The 15,719-nt window shown below is 38.5% G+C and overlaps 1 protein-coding gene across 1 annotated transcript in view; it reads left to right on the top strand.

Annotated features, from left to right (window-relative positions):
• LOC114362741 (thyroid transcription factor 1) overlaps positions 1-7,523 on the top strand; it is a 44,457-nt gene extending 36,934 nt beyond the window's left edge. Inside the window, exons 5-6 of the mRNA XM_028318262.1 lie at positions 2,745-2,831; positions 5,707-7,523. Of these exons, the coding sequence (XP_028174063.1) occupies positions 2,745-2,831; positions 5,707-5,946 (327 nt within the window). The 3' untranslated portion in view covers positions 5,947-7,523. The remainder of the gene's footprint in view (positions 1-2,744; positions 2,832-5,706) is intronic.
• The last annotated feature ends 8,196 nt before the right edge of the window (positions 7,524-15,719 follow it).

The raw sequence follows: 15,719 nt of genomic DNA, 5'->3' as shown, positions 1-15,719 counted from the left end.
TAGATATGATAAGTGGTTAAAATCAAGATGATTGAAAAATCATTAGATACATTGTGGTTGGCGACGATATTACTATTGTACTTCTTTTTATTTTACACACTGTCCAAGGGATCATCTAACTACTTTAACTTCCATAACATTGAGGTGATCAAATTAATTTTAAAGTAAGAATGATGCCTGGCCGATAGCGTTTGATTGAAATTATAGGTTGCAAATTGAAATAAACAGGGGATTTTTTTAAATATGTAGAGACAGATTTCCTCACTCATTTTATAAATTGCCACCTTGTCGCCACAGCTTCTTAATCTGTAATCACCTGTGAAAACATCGCTCTACAAACCGGAGCGAAAACGAAGAATACGTCGCATACTCTCACGTCGCTTTCGATTGGATTTCATCAAAATATGATCTTAATTACAAGTGAATATGGTTTGGTATTGGTTGTGTTAAGTATTGAGGTTGGATTCGCCGTAATATTTTGATAGTAACGAAATAAATGAGGCGCATTGATCGGCTGTCACGCAGCGTGTTTGCTCAGCGCGGGCGCAGCGTTCCTCACACAATGAAGTGCGACAATCAGCCATTGTGCTGCGGCTGACAAATCAATCATGCGCGCGCACGGCAGTTTAAAATGACTGCAGATATAATCGGGAATAAAAAACCTAAGAAACTTATAAAAGATCCAAAAAAATCAAGTCAAAATCGTTTAAAAGTAGGTAGTAGGTAAAAAAAGGTTTTCGCAAAAATTTCTCATTGCCAAAATCTGTATGATATTATTTATAAGACTTAGGTAATAAGACATAGGTAAAGAATAAGCATGTAGATAATTACAGAAGTGAGGTTTATTTTCAAAGAAATTGTTGATCATAGCAAACATCTTAATTGCTCTGGAGTATGTTAATAATTCTCTTTACCCAGAAAAACAGCTTAACTTATACACCTCTTGTAATACTTATGTTGTTTTATTATTAAGTTAAGTCATTAAGAATACCTTGTTGTATCGCATTTAATTTTGAGCTTGATATTGTTGCCTACCACAAATGAGTTAGCAACAAAATCAATGGAATTAAGAATTTAACGAACAATCAACCAATATTGTTTTATGACGTCTGTCAACATTTCCAAGACGCTAACAAACAAATTCCAAGGTATTAAAAATTAAAGTGTAGAATCATCGTTGAAAAAATTACTCTACCAAATGAAGAGTTAAACAAATACGAGAGCAATCTTTATTTATAATAATTGTAGCCAGCGATGGTGCAAGTCATCGTTCACAGAAACGGAACACCTACGCTGTCCGTGAGCTACGCCTTTGCCAAGGCACGTTCGAATTTCAAACGTATGTCATTCGGAATAAATCAAATTAGAACCTGTCAGCGCTATTGGCGCCAAAATTGACTTGTATTGTCAAGATGACAGCGGTTTGGGTGGCCGCCATTTTGGATTTAATGAGGGCAAGGTTAGGTTTCTTTTACATGTAGAGTTTGTAGAGTGGTAGGAATAAAATTGGTATAAAAACGCTTCTTAAAGTTCTCAAAATGGTTTCCTCAGCAGGCTTGGAAAGTCGTTGTCGACTTTCCAGTAGCTTAGTAAGATCGAACAAACAGATATAAGAAAAACATTACGCTCGACCGCCAAGTGCGTGTTAAATTCTTAAGCATGAAAGTTTAAACAGTGTTAAACACACCCGAAATGTTCCATCGGCGACAAGATACAACAGTCTCCGAGATGCAAAACAAATACGTGAATAGCGCTCTCAGGTGAAGAGTGCGTGCAAGGAAACACCGAGCATTATGCACAAGGAGATTGAAAAGAAAGTACTCGAGACGAGAGCGTCCAAGCCTCGCCGGAGTGCAATAAGCGTCGCCCGCCGTCGCAGCCGTTCATTAACTCTCACCTACTCCATAAATAACCGGCGAGAGAGCGACAAAAGCGCGCGTCACTGCTGCCAACATTCCGCTGCCAGCTACACCTCCAGCCCAAACAAAGAATAACAAAACCATCCGATAAGCCCTCGAACGCGAGTGGCCAGTAGCCGTGTAGCGATTGCATTTTGTTTATATAACGGACGAAACTTTATCGAGACAAAATGGCGGGTATTTATGCAAGCCCGGGCGTTTTCATAACGGAACGGCGCGAGAAACTCGACTGCGAGAGGGGCACACATCCATTTCAAAGAATAAACACGGAGGAAACGTTCTCGATGTATAAATAATAAATAAAGAGTATATTTTGCTGCGTTCGGAGCGCGCGTAGACAAAGCCGCCGCTTCGTGGGGCAAACATCGCATGAGCGGTGTTTATTCTTTCGTCATTAAGGTGAGTGTTGACTATAGCGTGCCTGCGCTAATTTCAGGGAGGCGCCGAGCTCTTGACTGTCTCACTCTTTCGGGAGCTCGTGGGCTAACTGCCTTGCACACAACTTACGCTACCGAACCTTGAAGGCGTGAGGCGACACTTGACGCGCGTGTCAAGCCGTGAGCTTGTGGTGACGATGGGGATTAATTTATACTCAATCATATTTGCCGCGGAGATTGTAAAGTCAAGCATTTTTTGATACTTAACATATCTTAGGAAAAATCTTTAAAAGTTCATCATAAAATGACGAAAGCCTACGACATAACCTCTACAATTATTGTTTTCTGAATGAACGAATAACTTACCTAAGTATTTGCTCCCAATGTTGCTACGGTTTTCTTCTTAAGTTGGTACTGCTGCAGAAGCTAACATTTCTTCTTGTTTCAGGTTAAAATCTGGTTCCAGAACCACCGCTACAAGTGCAAACGGCAAGCCAAGGAGAAGGCGATGGCGGAGCAGAATCAGCATAATCAGGTCGGTACCTACAACAATTTAAAATACATGTCAATAAGTAGGTATACAGTGTGTCCGGGCATGTAGTGATCAAACTTTAAGGGCGTAATCTATGGACAATTTTATCGGTGAAAATACTTTAAATTTGGGGCTTGACCCATTTCTCGCATATTTACAAGGATTTAAGTTTTTAATTTTAAGTTTTCACCTCTTCCTTCAAAAACAAGTGATAGCGTGGGTAACTTAACATTAATAAGCAAATATTTTAAATCATGCGATAGCCAATAAAATTATCTACTAGTGGAAGTAGAAAACAGACACAAGTTTCATACATTTTAAGGGAGTAAGAATGGATTTAATTAGAAATAAACATGATTTTTTTCACATCTTTTTCAGTTATTTCCCAACACAAGGAAAACCAGGTCGTTAAGGTATGTTTTATTTGCATTGTATTATTAGTATTTGAGCCATTCTACAAAACGAATGTAAATTTATTAGTCTACGTCTATTAGTTTCGACGTAATTATTGAACAGAGATACCCATTCCCAGCGGTTTCCATAGTAATCGGAATAGGTTGTGTGATTCTTTCAGGCAGTGCATTTTCGCATGTCGCGTGCGCTATGGAAACCGCTGGGAAGGGGTATCTTTGTTCAACAATTACGTCGAAAATAATAGACGTAGACTAATAAATTTACATTCGTTTTGTAGAATAGCTCAAATACTAATAATAAAATGCAAATAAAACATACCTTAACGACCTGGTTTTTCTTGTGTTGGGGAATAACTGAAAAAGATGTGAAAAAAATCATGTTTTTTTCTAATTAAATCTATTCTTACACCATTAAAATGTATGAAACTTGTATCTGTTTTCTACTTCTACTAATAGATAATTTTATTGGCTATCGCATGATATAACATTTTTGCTTATTAATGTTAAACTACCCACGCTATCACTTGTTTTTGAAGGAAGAGGTGAAAACTTAAAATTAAAAACTTAAATCCTTGTGAATATGCGAGAAATGGGTCAAGCCCCAAATTTAAAGTATTTTTACCGATAGAATTGTCCATAGATTACGCCCTTAAAGTTTGATCACTACATGCCCGGACACACTGTATAAATACAGGTAAATGACTCTCATAAAATGGGCAGGCTTCCTTTAACACCTACCTATACTTCCGATAGGATTCTTTAACAACTTCAGCGACAGAAACATCACACATTTCTACTGAAAACTTTGGTTTAAGACACACATTTTTAACACTTCACCTTTAATAAACTTGGGTATTTCTAACGTATCTACTTCATTAGCAGACGTAGCGCTACTAATTTTACCAACCAACTGAACCAACCACTGTCAATTTTATTATATCAAACTACCGTCAAATGCATCACTTTTAAATATCTTCAATCGAGTGCGTTTCTACCCTCGTAAACATGTTTATCATTAGATCTTCTCTATTAAACGCGTTGTATTTTCCTGCATTGTCCTTGGCTGAATTAAGACGCATTTCAATATCAATAGTCTCTCATTCATTCATTGCATAATGTTGGGATGAACTCGTTTTCTTTACGAACCCTCAGTATAAATAACTGGTGTTGCCAGCTTAAGAAATTAACACTGAAAATTTTATATTGCATTAAGAATTTTCAAAAACGTAATATTAAAAATAATGCAAGGTGATGCCTTATTATGCCAGATCATTTAATTTTCCTCTTTGACAATTTTCTCCTTCAAACATGAACCAGCATCTTTCCACCTGTACCAGCATTCTTCCGATTTTTTCCGATTCAAAATCACGGTTAATGGCAATGAATAATGTATGCTGACAGCGATAATATCGCGCTGACGCTGCCGCCCCTGTTTGCCAACCACCCTTGTACTATGAAACGCCGTCGCGAAATATTCAAAGTCCAATTCACCTTTATTGTTGAGGGGTTTGACAGCGATTGTCGCTCGATTACCAGCGACAGAAGTTCCTTGGTAGCCCCGCGAAGATTTTGCTCAACGGGGGGCCGGATACGGGCCCCGCAGGAGCCCTCAATTACAATCATATTTAGCGAACTATTAGGGATACAGGCCTGAGAAAAAAACGATAAAAACTTCCCTCTTAAACAGTAATTTGGCTTTAATTGATTGTTCAGTTGATAAAAACTTTAATCGTAGAACACTACCGATGATTATAGAGTTTTGTTGGTGCTGGTAGTTTGTAGGTTGTCAAGTAAATCTATCAATTTTCCTCCATAGATTTTTGTAAAACAAAAAGTGTCTTTCCGCCATTTGCAAAAAAGTGTGTATCATTTTTGATCTACAAACGAAAGCTACTTCCGTCACTTTTGACTTTCACGGCTCTAGCTGTGTTCACGGCGCGTGTCGGTGTTGCCATCGTCGCTCGATTGCCTCAATTTGCGCAGAGGGCGGGGTGGGCGGTCCGTGTCGTGACTTTCGCCCTAACGACGTATTATGCCTACATTGTTAATGCAATTCGGCAGCCAAAGGCAACCCCATTGTACTTGTTGTAATTACGTAATGATCGGTTCGATTGTAACGAAGGCATTTGGAGCTCGGAAGTTCTAAGCCAAAAATTCGTTTTGAAGTGGTTGTTCAGGGAATATTATTGAGGCATGGCGGTGAAAGTATAAATAAATGTAAAATGTGAAAGTACGAGCTTACATACTGCCAAATTAAGTTTATTACGGAAGCTTTGACTAAAATATTGTGCATAGAATAAGATAATCTTTATTTATGTATTTTTTTACTTGAAGAGTTATTTTTAATGTAGGTTTTATATTACACGCATTATTACGCAAATGTAGTTACAGAAATACGTCTTTTGATATTTTGTAATTTAAGCACACTTATTCCCCAAAAATTAAAACGACTCCTTCATCCGCAGTCATCATCATCGCCCCGGCGAGTGGCCGTGCCCGTCCTGGTGAAGGACGGGAAGCCTTGCGGCTCCGGGGAGTCGTCGTCCCCGGCGCACAGCCACTGCGCCACTCCCACCTCGGGCTACTCGGGCCCGCAGGCCTCACAGGCCGCCTGCAGCAACCCCCTGGTCTCCTCGTACCGGCAGCCCGCCGCCTACCAGCAGCAGTGCTCCGGCTACCTACCGCTCCAGGGCAGGGCCTGGTAGAAATTCCCTCAGCTTTACCACGAGACAATGTTCAAGGAGGAGATGTATTTCGACTAATCTATTGAAGGGTTCCCGTTTTTTGGTATTGTAAGTTTTTACTGAGAGTTTGTTGTTACATTTCTTACTACATTTTTGTATTTAAAACATTTATACATTTAACCTTTACATTCTCGTTTCTTGCTACTTTTACTAGTTTAAATCTTAGTGATCCTAATTCGATTATTTCTGTGGCCATTTCAAATATTCTTTAGAGTTTTATGAACCTTTAGATTAGCTCTTTCAAGAACATTGTCTCTGGTACTGCTGGCTAATCAGAAACTGCGAGACAATTGGTGTTTAGTGAATATTAGTGGACTAAAGTGTTAAAGTGAAGGACGAAGACGCGTGACGTTCGCCGCACTTGGGAGAGGGTACATGTAAATAATCTAGCTTTAGAGTAGGTAAGCACGACTAAGGATTTGACATTTTCTTTGTGATAATTTTGCTTTTCAACGTGAGGATTGATCGAAAATACTCCGATACAAAAATGAATTCATGCTATTGAAACTTAGCAATTTTATTGTGATCTTAAAAGTGCAATGATTTTATCAATTTTTACTTTTTAATCAATCCTCACAAATCAACTCCAGAGTGCCAAATAAGTACAGTCTTGTATGAACCACAATAAAATTAAGATTTTTTCAGTCGGATTTATTGTAAATAACTGATACTGTAGTGTAACTTGTTGTGTGAATAGTATAATTTATGATAAACTCAGTGTTTTGTGTGTGTAGATAGATGCTAACTTGTACATAAAGTGTTCTCTGTCGAATTAAAAAAACAAGTTTACTTAAGCTAAAAAGCATTCCATTTTATTTATTTTTATTTTATTATAATTATTGTCCTATTTAATAATACAACACAATGTTTAACCACATTCTTTTAAACTTTGTTTTACTTTCTTAATTATTTAATTACGTCCACATACCTAATGCATTTATGCTCGTATTTTTAATGTAGCATGGCATACACAACGAATTTAATATATTTCATAAAAATTGTAAAATTGTCTCTAAATAATTTATTGAAGTCAAAATAAGACAAATTGGTTGAGAATAGGAACTCGTTTTGTATTGTTTAACATTATAATATTTACTTATATTAAAAATGGGATTTGAAAATAGTATAGTCGATATTTCACTGTCTTATATTGTACTTAATTTTTTCACCAGCTCAAAGCCTTGTGTTGACGCAATGTAAATATTATGAAATTAGGGAGATTCAAATCTGCACTCTGTCAACACTGGCGATTGGCGAGCATCGCCGCAATGGATAGCAATAAGTTCCCCTTTAATTACTGTTATAACTTAGATTAATTCGTCATTCGAGCAGAGTGTATTAAATGAAATTCAAACCTAAAAAAACGTTCAGTTCTGGAGTTTAGGTCGATGTAATTATGGCGTAGGATTAGGGGAAGTTATTATGATTAATAATTATAAATAATAGTAATAATTATGAAAAGGAATTTGTAACTATAATGAGAAGTGAGGGTGTAATGAATTTCGATTTATAAAATTAATAAAAATTAATGAGTTTTATTTGATGACTTTAATTTGACAAACCCATGATATTCCTTTATACCTAGTTTATAGTTGAATTGCAAGCAGGTAATATGAGAGGAGGAATGCAATTCAATCATACCCCAAGTTTTTAAGCAATTTACAATTCGATTTGCAAGAGTTCACACTTCACTAGAACTGATTTTAATATCTTTGAGCTTTCAATCACGCTACAACTTTGAAAGTTCCACCTTGCGAACTTATTTAAAACTTTCCACGATCAGTTTCTAAGCCATTTTATAAATATCCAACACAAATGAAATGCCTACTCGAAAGTAATAAATCACCGCTTATAAAGCAAACAGCTTCTGAAATATAAACAATATCGTACCAAACATTTACCTTCGCGCCCCCTCTCGAACTCGTAAGCTCATTTTATTGTCTTCAATATTCCCAGATTACCCTGTAATCTCTCATAACGTATAACAGTTTATTCCGCATGGCAACATCGACTTTGTTGAACGTCAGTCACGGCCCGCCAAAACGAAAATAATAACATGGCCGCGCCAGAGCGGGATAACCTATATCTGTGATCATCGATACCAAAATAGAAGCCATGGAACGGGAGGATAGGGTTCAGAATTGAATGTAGAAGCTTGGAGGTTTCGATGTTTCGGTGTTGAGGCTTAATTTTGATAGAACAAAGGCGGGGAAGTGCACGTGCGCGGATTCACGAGGGCTACGCTAATAAAATGGCGGATTAACCAAGAGGGACAGGTGAGGACGGCGAAATTGAAAACTATTGGCCTCTTCACAACGAAATTGGCATATCGTTCGCAGGTTTCGGGTTACGGGATTTGTGCAGATTGACTTTAATGACGAGGATGCGTGGGGCTGCGCATTGTTTGACTTTGAGAAATTAAAATTTAGGGTACCGTAGGCAAACGTTTTGTACACAATTAATTATATTTTAAGTGAGATTTTTAGTAGAGCCACTATACCGAAGAAGAAGTTGGCAAAAACGCAAGTTCATCGCCATTAATAAAAGAAAAAGAGCTAAATGTACAAAAATAGATATAATAATGATTATCTATTACCATGAGCACATAACTTAGTTCAAAAATCACATTTCGTGTTTACGATTCTAAATAAAAAAACGCTCGGAAGTCTACAGAACCTAAGAAAGTAGGTATAACTTACTTAAAAATACCCCTCTGTAAAATGTTGTTTCTATCAATTCAACAATTAAAACCCACACACTCCTAAGGTCAAAGGAGCACGCCCGGATCGATCGCGATACGACACGCACGGGACCGCGGGAACGGAACGCCATCTACGTGATCTGCAATTAATTTTGAAAGCTGCAAGGATGCTGCACTATTCTTTTGTAGATAAACATCCTCTCTTGGCAGCATACATCAGCAGTATGGAAACAATGAAGATTTTAATGCTAGAACGGAGTAGGTATGTAAGTACTGCGATATATTCGCTCTACATTCGAAATAAGCCATAAGCTTTGTATTGAGACCATTTGCTTTGTATCTTATTCTAACTGGGTCAAACAATTTGAATATGAATAGGGAATATAATACCTATCTACACCAAAATCTACAAAGTTTCGAACCAACAACAAATAAAAGAACTAAAACAATAAATATTTTTGAGTTTGAACCGAGTTTTGAGTGCCATATTCAAAAGTAAACCACAAATAAAAGTTAATCCAAAGATTGACTCAAAGAACTTATTAGATTTACGGAAGCAATACATTGCTTTTATGTATTATAGAGATAGAGTTAGAGGAGTGTTACCCTACCCCACAAATTGGCAGTGCAAATCCAAAAAATCGAATCGCCAAAATTAGATAGAGCCACCCATAAACAGACCCAAATAACCTTCCGCGGGGCTTACAAAAAGAGGAACTCCTCCCCTCCTGAAATTCCCGAATTGTGCGTACACGATCTGTAAACAAATTTGTGAAAATTATTCGTGTCGGGGGCGCCATGAATGCCCTCGGAAGGGTTCGTCTTGGGATTCCCATTCATGGCCGTCTCCGTCTTGCAGGGAGGAATAACAATGCATTTAAATGTAGGTACAACGTGCTGAATTGTGGATGTAATTGCACCTTTGGTTCTTGTACAATGATTTGGAAGTAAACGTCCTGATTGACGTTCTGGGGAAAATGTTTTCTGAAACGAGTTTTTGGATATTTTCAACATTGTTTCGTATCATAAATTGATAGTAAATAATACGTAGGTATTACTTTGATTGTCACCACAATGAAAAGAAATAGCAAAATGTAGATCCGTGGAAGGTATATACTCCAACAAAAGTAACTATGCTCCCTTAGGATGAGATATTAGGTATGCAGATATAGGTAGATGAACAAAGCGCAATCAGACAAATGACTTGAATGAGGGTGGGTAAATTCGAAATTATTTGTCAGCATGTAGCGCAGCTGGCAACCCAGGAAGCTTTTACATAATGTTATAATGAGTGCCTGTAAAAAATTAAAACTACACCGTTGGTCGTCGGTGAGTGTCACGACAGTATAGAGGTACGAAGGTTGAGAGGCCGACTAATTAGAACAAAAAACGCGGCGAAACACAAGTACGCTTCACAACGAGTCAGAGACAAAGAGCGCCATGTTTCCACGCGAAAAGGTTTCATGCAGCCACCCTGGCCACCTTGAATTTTAACCTTTATGGTTGTGACTACAAAGTTCCAATTGTTCCACTCTATCAACAGAAGCTTGAAGATTTATTTTTGAAAATTCGAATTCGGAACGCCATCAATGCTTCCAAATACACAGCCAAAATTTGGCTTTATTTCGTAGGTCTTATAGTAGAGAATCGCTCGTTCTCAATAGTCGTTTATGGTCGTTCAGTGTTGCCAGCGGTTGCGTAGAGAAGCGCCATCGCGTCGATTGTCTGTGGCACGCTCGGCAAGAGGCCACAATCGATAGAGCACGGGCGTGCGTTGTAATGAATTTATTAGAGAACTAGCGTTTTCACGTGGCTTTGTCTCCATTCTCATAAATTTATTTTTTGATTGAATACATTTGAGCACTCTGAAGCACTTAATACCGCTCTAGGTAGAGCCAAAAAAATTGTCTCTGAACATTCTTTTACCAGCATCAAAAAGTTAAAATTTTCACATTTATTAGTCCGAGAGGGGACCGCAAGAAACCCTACACGTTCAGAAAAGTTGTGCTAAGCTTGGAAACATTAATTATGAAATTCCGATTTGGCCGAAAGTAGTCATGAGATTCGAATCTGCAATCGTTGGGGGGGTCATACATCTATCTCTACGTAATGCACCAGACAAGACGATATAAATTGATTGCGAAACCTGCGAACGCGTGAATCTGTTTCAACAAAGAATCTTACAACACATACTTGATGACACACCACGAGGGATTTATTTTTGAATCATTCGAAATTGCGATATCAATAAATAAATGTAAGTTGACGCACCATAGGGTAAAGCGAAAAACAGGCATGTCTTCTTACGAAATATGGTCTTGCAAAATACATATTTAGAAGGAGGTATGTAACAAAGATAATAAGGAACTAGTATTATAAAATGCAAAAGGGTACATTTGTGAGGCTTTCAGATAATTTTTAGGTAACAATAATGGGCGTAGTTAATAGTTATTTTAAAATACAGGTCTGGTCATTATTACTATCCTCGATATCATAGGAGAATAGGCGGTGGATTCGTACGCGATTGTAATTCGATTGACACAAAAATACGTATCCAGTACCAATGGCAAGTCACGATGGCGGGGCGCGTTCTTCTGTCAGAGCCTCGTTAACACTCCGTGTATATGAATGCTAAGGACGTTTGTTAATATCTACCGCACAATAACTTTGTAATGTCTAAGCCAACAAAAGATATAGGTATAGTGCCATGCTAACGCTGTCCGTAAACATAGTTTATTACTATCTCTATCCTCAAGTTTTCCGCCAAAATTGTGTCTTTTACACTTTTATAATTACTTGTGATTTTTGTGTGATTTGCAATAAACTCCACTCCATTAGATTATTACCATTAATAATGAGATTTAAAGGTACGAGGAGAGTCTACACCTAATCAATGGGACATACATACTCAGAGCGACACATTCTTGACCTAGTTGCCTTCGGAATCCGATGATCAATGTTCCTAACGTCTCAACAGCCTTTATGTCTGCAGATTAATTCAATACGTAAAGGGAAACGAGCGAAAAATACTGAAATCTACATAATAATAATCTACTACCTAATAATTTAAAGCTGAAGAGTTTGTTCGCTTGAACGCGCTAATCTCACATTTATACATTCTACAGCCAATAGGGGCAGACTCAGATCATAGAAAGAGAAGGGGCAGAGCTTGACTTACTTGACTTAAGGTTCTATGTCCCCTAGATGAGGCAGAGGGCATCCATAACAGTTCTCTATCGCGTTCGGTCTTGAGCTTCGTGTTTGATCTCGCTCCAGGTCTTGCCGCGATAAACGGTAAATATTATTTAAACTATTTTCAGGCGTACGAAGTTCCGGGCACAGCGGTAATATATCCACTCCTCCAATATCTAAAACAAATAATGTTGCAATATGTTGTCTCTTCAAACTGTGCAGTAAAACAGACGATAGTTCTCACGCTATGGTGTGAGTCTTGGGTTCGATTCCATCGACTGACCGTCCCCATGATAGCTGTGAAAACACACGGATCTATTTTGTGGACAATCAAATTCAATGTAACTTCTGTTCTAGACTAGTATACAGAATGCTAGAGACTTGGCACCAAACTATGTGATACTTTCATGAACTGCCTAGAGTAGACTTTTCTGTTTAGCCCAAATAATTAACAAATGCTGATAGAACATAAACTATCTTCAAAAATTCAATTTTGAAGGAGTTATTTACAACTAGCTTTCCGCCCGCGGCTTCGCCCGCGTGGAATTTTGTCTGTCACAGAAAAACTTTATCGCGCGCGTCCCTGTTTCAATAACCGGGATAAAAACTGTCCTATGTTCTTTCCCGGGACTCAAACTATCTCTATGCCAAATTTCATCAAAATCGGTTGCGAGGTTTAAGCGGGAAAGCGTAACAGACAGACAGACAGACAGACAGACAGAGTTACTTTCGCATTTATAATATTAGTTGGGATTAATCAAATTATTGATTGAATTGCACGTTTATTTTATGATTCTAGATGATAAACATGTTGATTCTTCTCAATGCTTTATTGTGTCGACTCTTCTTTTATTGCTGACCCACAAGGTCTACGGTTAAAATCCCAGCCCGTATATCTTTCTTCCATGACTGGTCAAATCAACACTCATACAAATACCCTTTATTTTAGTCCAGCGCAGCGCAAACACATTGACAGGTGCTGCCATCTTCAGGCGCTTCATTAAACCGCTTTGTGGCGTGACGGCGCTAATTTATACCTCTACTATGGGAGAGCTGAGCTTTGGATGTATTTGTGTTAAGTGGATTTATTAGGGTTTTAAAATTCATATTCTTATGTGACTATTGAGTAGTAAAGTTTAATAATTAGTACGATATTAATTGTACAGTGTACTTAGGCGCGCAAATCCTAGAGCAGTCTTTTAGAAATTAGAGGCTTTACCACAAAATAGTTTATCTACGTTGAACTTGTTTAAAAATTACATTGCAAATATTAAATTTAAACTAATGTTCAACCCACGTTTAACTTTTGGTAGAAAGGGGCGATAGTGTTGTGCTTACTCTATTGAACTGCTGATCCAAAATAAAGATGTTTTAGGACGACATAAGGATAACTTTGTATTTTTACATGAGAAAAAATATTAAAAATGGCATTGTGAGCAGTAAAAGGAAATTCCTCCATTCGCTGTGGCATCGATAATGCGACGACTATGACCGCATAGTCATAGCATGGATTACGCCCGCTAATGGCGTAGGTGGCGACAATAGGAGGTACAGGAGTAGACCCAAAAGAAGCCAGTAGGCAATGTAACCTTCTAAAGGGAAATATTTCAGACAACTTTACGTTTTTGTATTTTAACTTCGAGGCTCGAGCATGACCCTTCAAAGTTCAAGCATTTGATGAATGTGAATTTATCAGACATAAATTAAGAGACAGACAGACAAAGAATTCACGAGCAGCTAGGTATGACTAAGAATGTATCTAAGTATAATGTAGTGACAACGCCACTCTTGTGGCGGAGTTTTGGGCTGCCACTGTGTAGGTTTGTTGTCGACAGTTCGACACGAAAAGAAGAAGTATAATGTAGAGTTCCCAACTCCAACTTTAAGAGCTGTTTTTCATCGTCATCAAACCGTCATCAGCATTGTGGCCATACAGTTCAGACTGATCTAAACTCAGTGGCGGCGTAGCATGGGTTGGCACCCGGGGCGATCGCCCCCGCGTCCCCCCCCCGTCATAAGTCCTACGTGCAGAGATGCTTGGCACCCGGGGCGGACCGCCCCCACCGCCCCCCCCTTACGCCGCTACTGTCTAAACTCAAATACAAATTCGTATATTTTGCAAGTAGGCTTATAAAAAGCTCTTTTACACGTCCCAGTAACTTTAACCCTATCACTGCTACGGGACAATAAAGGGGTCAGAAAGGTCCTTTCAGAAAGTTGCTCTTTTCTGTGGTAGCGATAGGTACCCAAGAATTATCTAATCATTTCGAGCGATATCGATTCGAAGCATCCTTGGTTACCTAGACCTAGATCTTAGACCAAGTCTACTGTATAAATGTGAGCTTAGATCTAGGTCTTAGCCCAAGTCTACCGTATAACCATCAGCTGTGGTGCGCCGTAGCGACATTCGACAAAGCGTTTGTGGTGTTCCAGCACAAAGGGCTCGTTCAGTTCAGTGTAATGCATGTTTTAAATGTTACTTCAAGTGTGGGATCTTTTGACTTGGATCGTTCAAGATTACTTGGCAGTGATTTTAATTTCTGTGTATAAAGGGTTAAAGATTTTAGATTAAAGACAAACATGATCAACTAACCCGAAAAGATCGCCGATTAAATATAATTTTGGTATTTTGCATTTTTAAGATATTAAACGAATTTTAGTTGATTTTTAAAGGCAATAATATTCATTTATTGTTTCTAATGACAAATAAAATTGGTCGATGGATTTCAGTTTAATTCACGACAATAGCTTTAGTTAACAATTTTGTCAAAAAAGTTATGATAAAAACCTGAAGCAGAGAGAAATTCAGTGGGTATAAATGCTATTTAAGTGCCAGATGCAGATTCTCGCAGTATATTATTATCTTTTTATTTAATAATAACAAACTTTATTACGGTTAGTAACCCACAGCATCAGATATTAAAACTTTTTGATACATTTACCTCTTTTGTGTTAGCGGACAATGCACCAAGCTGCAGCGGAGGGCTCATGAGGGTCATTACGAGTACATACATACTCGCACCTCGTACACCGAGGTCTCTATCCATCGTTTATTTTGAGCCCTACGCCATGGACCTAAGGGTTCCTAGTGCCACGCTTGCCCTGGGTGTACGTGCGAAATAATCGTTCAATGGATCGACACTCGAAGAGGGCAGGATTACGAAACAAAGGTTTTTTACAAAATACATAATAATGCGCAACGTCAAATGTGCGGTCGGGGCTTAGGGGTCTGTAGGCAGAGAGAAAAAATAGTAAAGTTCAGACCTTAATTTGTATAGAGTTTTGATGGTATATTTAGAGTCTGAAGTGGCAGGTCAAGAGTTTGCAGTCCCACCACCAGGTACACCGTAAACAAAACATCGTTGGATTCGAAGTCGGATGATTCGCTAGCCTCAAAAGAGCCCATCCAAGGGTGTCTGCTACCAAGTTCAATATGTCTTGCCCCTTGCAGCTTTCTTCTAGTCTTTCGACTTTGAGCTACTCTAAAAGCCAGCTGAGGACTGGAATACGAACCGGGTTGGAATTTTCTACTATCCAGGGTCAATTACTCCACAAGTCATTGGACTTTTGGATTTGACAGATAAAAGTCATTAACAAGCACAGAATTTCATGATTTCCTGATCATAAAGAGCCTTCTCCACAGCCTGTGACAACTGCCATAAACGAAAAACCTAGCGATGGTGACCGAAAACCATGGAATCTAGTGAAAACGTAGAGAACCCCAGCAATATTACAAAAATTACCGCGACACATGGTGATTTGGATTTTTTGGGTCCGTGCTCGAGTGGCCACCCGGCCGCGAATTAAAAGAATAAAACCGGGGGCAGCCGCGCGGAAGCGG

Source organism: Ostrinia furnacalis, unplaced genomic scaffold, assembly GCF_004193835.3.
Source record: "Ostrinia furnacalis isolate ACB-3 unplaced genomic scaffold, ASM419383v2 OfSCF6699, whole genome shotgun sequence".
NCBI classification, from domain to species: Eukaryota; Metazoa; Arthropoda; class Insecta; order Lepidoptera; family Crambidae; genus Ostrinia; species Ostrinia furnacalis.
This window is presented reverse-complemented; position numbering and strand designations above follow the sequence as displayed.